This window comes from Phalacrocorax aristotelis, chromosome 1, assembly GCF_949628215.1.
Source record: "Phalacrocorax aristotelis chromosome 1, bGulAri2.1, whole genome shotgun sequence".
NCBI classification, from domain to species: Eukaryota; Metazoa; Chordata; class Aves; order Suliformes; family Phalacrocoracidae; genus Phalacrocorax; species Phalacrocorax aristotelis.
The window spans coordinates 152,404,411-152,413,362 of NC_134276.1; the positions used below are offsets into that span (position 1 = coordinate 152,404,411).

General features: G+C 45.7%; 1 protein-coding gene across 1 annotated transcript; it reads left to right on the top strand.

The window, feature by feature from the left end:
• The first annotated feature begins 360 nt into the window (after positions 1-360).
• On the top strand, positions 361-8,551 carry ETFBKMT (electron transfer flavoprotein subunit beta lysine methyltransferase). The gene is made up of 4 exons (XM_075116545.1): positions 361-480; positions 3,240-3,691; positions 6,779-6,909; positions 7,639-8,551. The coding sequence occupies exons 2-4, from the start codon at positions 3,372-3,374 to the stop codon at positions 8,001-8,003; spliced, it is 816 nt and encodes a 271-aa protein (XP_074972646.1). The 5' UTR covers positions 361-480; positions 3,240-3,371; the 3' UTR covers positions 8,004-8,551.
• Positions 8,552-8,952: the final 401 nt, after the last annotated feature.

Here is an 8,952-nt window from a genome sequence, read left to right on the forward strand (position 1 = left end):
CCGCATTTGACAGTGGCCTTGGTCTGCTGTGCAAAGGAAGAAAAAGAAGAAAAAAAAAATTCATTTTCACTGCTGCCAAATTTAGGTGTGTGCTATTAATCCTTTTCCCGTGTGGATTTTTATTACGATTTTAAAATGCAGAGCTAGTTTACATTGACACAAGTCTTTTAAAAAGTATTTAAACGCAGCAGGAACCGAGCAAGCACCCAGTGCCAGTCAGCGACCTAGGTGTGGAGCGGGGCCGGCCCGGGCCGCTGCCCGGTAGCGCGGCCCTATGAGAAAAACCGGACGCGGGCGCAGCGGCGGAGCCCGGGCGGAGCCCGGCCGGGGCCGCACGTCCGGGGCCGCACGTCCCGCCCCGCCCCGCCCCGCCCCGCCGCCGCTTTACGGGCGGGCGGGGACCCGGCCCTCCTCGGCCGCGGCGGGGCGGGGTGGCGGGGGTGGTGTCGGTGTCGGCGGCGGCGGCGTCCGGAGCAGCAGGTAGGTGTGGGCTGGGCCGGGCCAGGTAGGGTAGGGCCGCGCCGCGCCGCCCCGTGTAGGCCTGGCCGGGCCGAGCCGTGCCCGACCTGGCCTAGCTCGGCCCAGGCGGTGCCGGCGGCGCCGGTGCCGGCCTTCCCCTCCCTCGCCGGGGTGGCCCGTGCCACCCGAGGCTATCGGCACCGGGGCTGGCGGGCTGGAAGCGGGGGGTGCCCCGGCGGGTCGCCCCGGGGGCGGGCAGGGGTCGCAGGGCTGGGTGAGGGCCGGCCTTCCCCCCTGAGGCGGGCAGCCTTCGGCCTCGGTGAGGTCTGGCTCCCTCCGCGGGGAACCGTGGGTTCGGTGCGGTTCTGCTTTGAAAGGCGCCTGCTGCTTTCCAAGCAAACATTAAAAAAAAAAGCTTAAATTGCACAGGAATCGTTTCTGGGGTCTCTTTTTCGTGTGTGTGTGTATTGATTTTTTTTTTTTTTTTTTTGTGGTGGAGTTTGCTTGGTTATGGTTCTGTCCCCTTTTCCAAGCTCTGCTCACCCACCGGTTCTATTCCCAACAAGATGGGAAGGCCAGGCATGTCAAACACAAGGATGTCTGTCCTGACGCCTTCCTGTGCTAAATGCTTAAGCTCGGTTTGGCATTTTGAGCACAGAGCTCTTGGCAGGTATTTCTCCACAGACAATTAATTTAAAAAGAGTAACCATCATGACAGGCAATGCAAAGTATACGCCACCGAATCTCAGCCCTGCTGATTTGCAGCAGCAATTCATGGGGAAAAAAACAGAATATAGCGCTAGCTGACAAGATTTATATCTCTGATTGATTTCAGTTAACTTCATGTTTCCCTTAGGCAGATGGGGATTATATAGCTCTGCCTTCGAGAAGGAAGGCATTCGTTAATTGCATTCATTAATTACATGGACTTTGCTGAACCGCGTTCTCAAATGTAGAAAATTACAAAATGGTCAGTCATATGTATTTATTTGTAATAAAAATACAAAGCCTTTAGCCAATGATTTGAACAAAGACTTAACTGGACTATCAGCTTCAGTTGCAAAGGCTTACAGGAGGGAAGTTCACAGTTTAACATTTCAGTAAGCAATCAAACTAAACCCAGTACCTAAAGTAAAGGGCAGCACACAACAAAAATGCTGCTAAACACATATGAACTTTTAGTAAAGGTGCAAACGAATAAAAACTCAAATAATGCAATATGAAGTGTTAAGGCTCTGTTTTACTAGTGAATTTTTCCTATTTTCCCTTTTGTCTACTTTTTTTAGGGACAACCTGCACAGCTTTAGATGGCAAAGCTGGCCACGATTCTTCTGTTGTGAAAAATTGGCAGGGGTGGGCTGAAGTTGATTTTCTTTGTGCATCATTCTGCTTTTTCATGAAAACTGCTGTGGAAGACAGAAAACAATTGCAAAATAGAGAATGAGTTTCTCTTGTGTCTGTTCATACTTGCAATCTTGCTGTTGTGGAGGCACAGGCCTTAAATGCTTCTTTGGTCGCCAGCTTAGGGGGAGGTTCAAAAGTTGTGCCCTGAAGCAACTAAGTCTTGAGTTATTGAAAAGAAATTAGAAAGCAAGATCAGGAAGGAAAAAAGACATGGAAATAGTAAAAGATGGATGAAGGAGGCAATCTGAGCAGGAAGGCAGGAAAACAGTTGCTCTCTCTCCAGGCCACTGCTTGGTAACAATCAGTGTAACAAAAACCCAGGGTCTGCAAGAGGTGGTGGATGAGAAGAGTATGGTGATGAAGAGCTGAGAGGCTCTTTTTCATTCACCTCTCAGCTGAGTGCTGTGTCTCTTCACTCTCCATTCTCCTGATTCTTAAATGAGTCTAAACTCTGACACCAATCTTCCATTCTCCTTTTCTTCACTGCTTGTGACCTGAAAACTGGTGGTGAGTGGTGTCAGAAGGCCTTTGAGTGTGAGCTCATCTAGTCTGAATGTCTTGGCTTGTAAAAACTTAACATTTTGAAATGTGTTGGATTCAGTTTCTCTCTCTTCAGACAGCTTGGAGCACGTTTATAGAGTTTCTCATGGGGAATGGGTTACACTGATGGAAGCCTGCTTTCTTCTACAGCTGAGATCATCCCTGTGAGACTATTGCACCATAAGACTAACTGATCCTTTAAAATACAGACTGAAATGCAGCAGATTGGGAGTGTTCTGATTAAGGGCAGTTCTTGGGGATTTTTTTTTTACATGTTGGGGTTGGCAGCCTGAAAAATCTGTGGGAGACAGAGGAAAATCTTTTGAGGAAATCCCTTTATTCCTTGACTTTAAAAAGAGGCTTTCATATAAAAGACACATCACCATTATAAAACTTGGAATTAACAGCGTCTCTCAAGCAACCTACTGATGACCTTTGCTATGTCTGTAGGCCCTGCATTGCCAGAGCCCTACCGCAAATCTCAAGATTCAACAGAAAAACCTTAAACAGGAGTAGCTTGCCGTGTGTATATCCTCAAGGCAGAGGGGGGGGAAGCTGTTAAAAGGCTGCACATCTAATAATTAGCTCTATCAGCTGTACCGCTAACTGGTTGTTTTCACGGGATAAGTTTGTAGCACTGTCCTAAATGAGTCTCTTGATAGCTTCTTCCTTAAGTACCACTTCTTTCAGACTTCAAAGGCTCTTTGGGCAGGGGCAAGGCACATGTTCATGGTCACAAAACAGCACATCGACCTCCTCTTCCTAAAGCCCTGGTAGTGCATAGCCTTGACATCACTGAAGAAGCATCACTTAACATAGCATTGTTCTGCTTTCAGGAATTGTCACCCTTCACTATGAAAAAGAACATCCTGTGAGTTTGTTTCAAGCTTTCTGCCTCATCACCTGCTGTGCTGATCAGATAAGCTGTGCTCCAAGCTCTCCTGGGGAGGGTTTGTCCTTGGGGAGACATGGCCTTCCGCAGCTGGAAGCGGCTCCTCCTCTTGGGCAGGCAGAACACCTTTGCCAAGGCTTGGAGGAGCAGGAGGGGAGGCTTCTCTCTGCGCTGGAAGCGCTGCTGCCATTGGAGCGCCGGCAAGTCTCTGGACCCTGAGGTGAAAGCATTTTTGGAGGAGAACACGGAGGTCACCAGCAGCGGGCACCTCACGCCAGAGATACGACTGCGCCTCCTCACCCCTCGCTGCAGGTTCTGGAGGGAAAAACCCGACCTGTGGCCTTATGGGGACCCATTCTGGGCAATTTACTGGCCAGGAGGCCAAGCCCTCTCCAGGTACGCAGCATGCATCACCAAAGTTGCGAAGTCCAGTCTGCTGTGGGCCAGGATGTCAGACCTGGCTCTGCAGTGATTCCTAGAGATGTGTGTTTGCCTGGTATGACAGTGCGTTATCCATACTCCTCTCTGCTTATACAGGAGAGGTGCAACCTCTGCTGGCTGGCAGTGCAGTTTCAGCAACTGATGCATATGGAATAACTTACGGCTCTTAAGTTGAAATCTGTTGTCTTCAGTGGTGATGCGTGTTGTTGATAATGGGGCTGAATTTGGATCTGTGGAAGGGCTGTGCGGTTGCCATCAAAGCCTAGTGAGGTGTTTAATTCTATCACCCATTGTCGCTCCAAACAGGAGAATTGCTATTTTGTCGTAACAAAAGGGATTTTTTTGTTTTGGGTTTTTTTTTTTCTTTTGTAGGAGACAGACAGGAGTGTGGATGTGTGTCTGGTCTGTTGAGAAAAGTGGGTTTATGCTAATGCACTTGGAGCGCTGCTTGGCCTGAATCACTCTCCTCATGTAGGATTTCAGCAGCCTCACTGTCAAGCCTTACTGCGTCTGTCTTTTAGTCACATCAGAAGCCATGTTTTGATTTTGGCCACTTACTGTCAAAATGTGTTTAATGTTCCTGATTCCCAGGAACTAGAGTTCTTTTATTCTGTACAATCAAATCTCTCGCTTTTATTAACTTTTTCTGCTGTTCATTGTTACAGCAAAGAACAAGCTGTCAGACATCCACCGCGTAGATGAAAGGGAAGGATCTGAAGCTGGGCTTTGCTGGTTTTCTGCAAGAAAGCATAAATAGGAAAATGTTATTGACCAGGAAAAAGATGAGTCTTACAGTTAAATTGTGACTCAATTAGCCTCCCATGTAGATGAACTACAGTGCTCCTAAACATTGTGTAATTAAATTAGGTAGGGTAATCTCTACATTTTGTTATTGTATGATTCATATGCCCAGATATTGGGGTAGCAATAATAATTATTTGGCATGTTGTCACTTTATTGACTTATTGTTTATGCACCTGTTTTGATGTATTGGGAATGTCAGCAATTAGCTGCATAATCTGGAAAAGTAAAAAGGGAGCATGAAAACACACTGCTTCCATAACTGTGCTTGTTTCACAGTTGGCATCAGGAGTTTCCCATTTCAAGCTATTCCTCTTGGTGTAACCTAAGACGCCTCCTTAACGCAGCGTGGCAGACCACGGTCTCCAACAGCAGCGTAACGCACTGCATGTGTGGCAGGGGATGCAGCTGGTTTCAGCTGTCCCAAGTCACCACAGCCATTAGCAGTAACTCGAGAACCGCTCAGCTGGAGACAAGGCACTTGTAGCTTTTGGCCAGATCACGCTCTACACAAGTTACTGATGGGAAGTCACTGCAAACCCAAGCGTAGCCCCTAGAAAGGGGAAACGGAGCGCTTTTTGTGGAGGTCCCACCACTGTTCTCCACCCTGTTGGTAAACTACAGGCTGTCCTTGGGGAAGTAGAGGCCACAGGGGGAGCGTTGCCAGACAGAGGAGCTGCTGAGCCTCTGCACCAGGGTCGTGCTGGGTGCCCTCAGAAAAGAGTATCTGTCCAGCTTCAAAGTAGTGAGCAATCCTGCAACATTATGGTAACGCTGTAACAAAGCTGGATGCCAGACCTCACAGGAGAAGGTGATTTTCATTAAAACTGAGCCAGTTTCACTCATTGGATTCAGAACCCCACACTCACAAGCACCAACCTGTGCACGTCCAAGCTGTCTGGTAGGATTCCTTGTGATGAAATGTAGGACATGAGGCATGCGATGTCAGGTCCTCCTTATGTCTCCTAGGTTCCTGATCTGGGTACGTTGTATCTTTAGTCCTGGTCTTGTCCTTCCTGCTGTGGTCTCTTCATGGCTTGAACTGTTTAGTTTGAGAGTATGTTGTCTTTTGTTCTCCCAGCTGGGGCTCCTAGGAATCTGTATACAGACATGTGGGATCTAGGTGCCATTAACACTTGACGCTCTTATTAGGCCTCCCCTGGCACTCCTGCTGGCGCCTCTAGGCCCAGAGATTTCCATCCATCTGTTCACCATTTACACCAATCTTAGCATTTCCATTACAGTTCTCTGCATTGGAACCTGTATGCAAAAGCTGTGCTTACCAGCAGCCCTGCGTGAAGAGTCAGCCACCACCCTCCGTGCCAAAAGACAACATAAATGTAGAATCCTTTCCTGTTTCTACTTGAACAGACGTTACAGCAATGGATAGTGAATTTATGGCAATTTGCAGTAATTTATGTCACCTAAGGCTCTTCCCCGTTGCTTATGGCCTTCCCCTTTGCAAAAGGTTGAATTGCAAGGCAACTGTTGAAGTTCTGAACCCTTAGTAATGGCTATGTGATTTGTAGTGTTTAACAGTAACTGCTGCTTTTCTTCTGTCAGTTCTCCTCCATGTCCAGCCTAGAGGTTTTTGCTTGCTGATTCCTCTTGGCAAGTGCCAGCAACTAGATGAAGATGCTCCTTCTGCTCACTGCTGCTCTATTCTCATTTTCTTGTTGCTACTTAGGAACAACATTAAGCAGACTGGAATTATTTGCATCTGTATCTGCATGGCTCAGGAAAAGAAAGAGGCGAAATTACCCTTCTTCCAAGCAGCTGCTATAAGCAGTATTTTAGGGCAGTGGCTGGGCCTTGTCTTTTGACGGGTGCGATATTCACTGCAAATGCATCTTCATGTTTCTTCACTCAGATTGCTTTTAATTTCTACAAACCCTTACTTTCCTGTTTCTGATGTCAAGCATTTTAGTCACCTTGCATCCATTTTACTGGAAAAGCTCACCTGTCAGAGAAGGAGCTGATGGAAATAAAATGTTGCTTACTCAGCTGGATTTCTTTTTTGTTTGGGGGGTGGGGGAGAAGTAAGGGAGAAGGATGATGGTTCTTGATTTTTTTACATCAGCAGAGACAAATAAGGAGGTATGGACCAGCTGCACGTGTGGAATAGTGTTTTTAAGATACTGTGCTTATTACATGTATGACACAGACACTTATGCAGTGTAATGCAACACACTGGGAAATCTGCGTAATCTTGTTGATTGCTTTAAGAGTCTGTCTTTTCAGGTATATTTTAGATAATCCGTGCATTGTTAAAGGACGATCGGTTTTGGATCTTGGAAGCGGATGTGGAGCAACAGCAATAGCCGCTATGATGAGTGGTGCATCCCAAGTCCTTGCTAATGACATCGATCCTAGTAAGGGCTTTTTTTTTTTAATCTCTGTGCAAAGATATTTATTAATCTTTAAAGCACATTTAACACAGATTCTTCCTTGCTCCATCTGGGAGAAATTCAGGTTCCAGACAGTTCTAAGAATGCTAAAAAGAGGAATGGATTTTGCCACTATTAGAAGCTGGGTTGTACCAGCCTCTCTTGCACCAAGTATATCTCTGTAGCTCCTTAGAATGAACAAACAGCAAAGGTTCTGTCGAGTGCTGCCTATACACCATCACGGCTGGTTCAGAGGAGAACTCCAGGTGCAGGCAGCAAATTGGCTTCTCTGTAGGACCATCGCATTTTCCTGCACTTCCATATGTTAAGGCCTAGATTTTTTTCTTTTTCCCCTAGGCTTTTTTCCCCCATAACTGACTTATGAATTCAGTTTATTCATAATTTAATTACTCATTGGTTAGGGAGGAAGTATATCCATAGGTTAAGGCAGCCAGATATTCTGGTTTGATTCCATGATTGGCTTCCATTGTTATCGATTCCAGGAATCATTCTTTCCTGTGTCATGGTGCAATGAAGATTAAATTTCATTGCTTTATGTCAGATTTTTGACCCATAATGAAAACTGTGGAAGCCCCTAGATCGGATAAATAAAAATACTTAAGAGATGAAATTGTAAGATGTGCCAAGGAAATATCTAAGGGGGGGCAGAATGGCAGAATCCTAAAACGTAACTTTCATTTTACTTGTCTTCAGTTGCAGGAATGGCAATGATCTTGAACTGTGAACTGAACCACCTCAATCCCTTCCCCATCGCCATTAAGAACATCATTAATTCAGAGGCTGGCAACTGGGACCTCATTGTTCTAGGAGATATGTTTTATGATGAACAACTTGCTGATAGCCTGTACCACTGGCTGAGGAAATGCATCAGGATACAGCAAACTGAAGTGCTGATCGGTGACCCTGGCAGGCATCAGTTTTTAAGCCACAGCATTCGCAGTCAATTGCACAAAGTTATAGAGTATTCCCTTCCCGAGTACACTAGACAAGAAAACAATGGATTAACATCAAGTAGCGTCTGGAGTTATCAGCCCTCAAATATCTTAGGAAACTGTTGAAGCTGGCTTTCTAGTGAATTTTGTCTTACTTGGTTGGCTTTTTTTTTTTTAAGTATGTAAAATGGGAATTAATCATGGAACATAGCTGTTGATGCAGAGTACATTACTGTACCTTCACTGCACTGATTTCAGTCATGCACACTGAGGCTTTTGCTCCATTTGAGGTAAAAACTACATGCAAACTGTGTTCAAAGGAGTTCACCAGAGTGCAAATCCAAAGACAAGTTACAGTTAAGGGTTTGCATGCTTGATATTTTTCATGTATCTGCACATCTTCCTCTCTGGCACTATTGTGAAATGTTGTAGACGTGCACTGTACTGCTATGGGGAGAAGGCAGTGGCTGAAAGACCACTGCACTGCTTTCAGAGACTGTTGCTGCTTATTTACAGAGTTATTGCTGCCCTTCATAAAACTCCCTGCTGTCAGCTCATACTATGCTCTACTTGAAGTGCCTTGCTCTTTTCCTAGATATCTCTTCTGAATGTCAAAGTAACTAATTTAAATCTCCCCCTTCCCCTCTACAATAAAAACCTACTCCTTCCTTGAAGCTGCCAGAGTGATTATTTAGGAGTTGCACACAAATCTAAACTATGCTTCTTGAAGTCTAGCCAAAGTTTTTTGTAAGTGGAAAGTGACTAAACAGTAATATTGCGGTGACTATAGGGTGACTTTATCCCCTAGTAGAGAGTAGGGTTAAACAATCTCCATTCCCTAACTTTGCAGGGGTAAAAAAGGCAATTCAGCATCATGAGAAGCTGGTGAGGGATGAAGAAATCTTTCCTTCCATGATGTTTATGAACAGAAGGTAACTAAATAAAAACAGGGAATAAAAGCCAGATAGGTGTTTTTTTTTTCTCTCTTCTCTTGAAGAGGTGCTGGACAACAAGCTCCACAATCACTCTCAGCTGTATCTGTCAAGGAAGAACACTCTGCAGGGTTAAAAATAAA

Excerpts from the sequence above, each read along its gene's own strand:
- ETFBKMT (XM_075116545.1), top strand. The coding sequence starts at position 3,372 with ATGGCCTTCCGCAGCTGGAAGCGGCTCCTCCTCTTGGGCAGGCAGAAC. Across the intron at positions 3,692-6,778 it reads GGAGGCCAAGCCCTCTCCAG|GTATATTTTAGATAATCCGT; the intron begins GTACGCAGCATG and ends CTGTCTTTTCAG. Across the intron at positions 6,910-7,638 it reads TGCTAATGACATCGATCCTA|TTGCAGGAATGGCAATGATC; the intron begins GTAAGGGCTTTT and ends ACTTGTCTTCAG.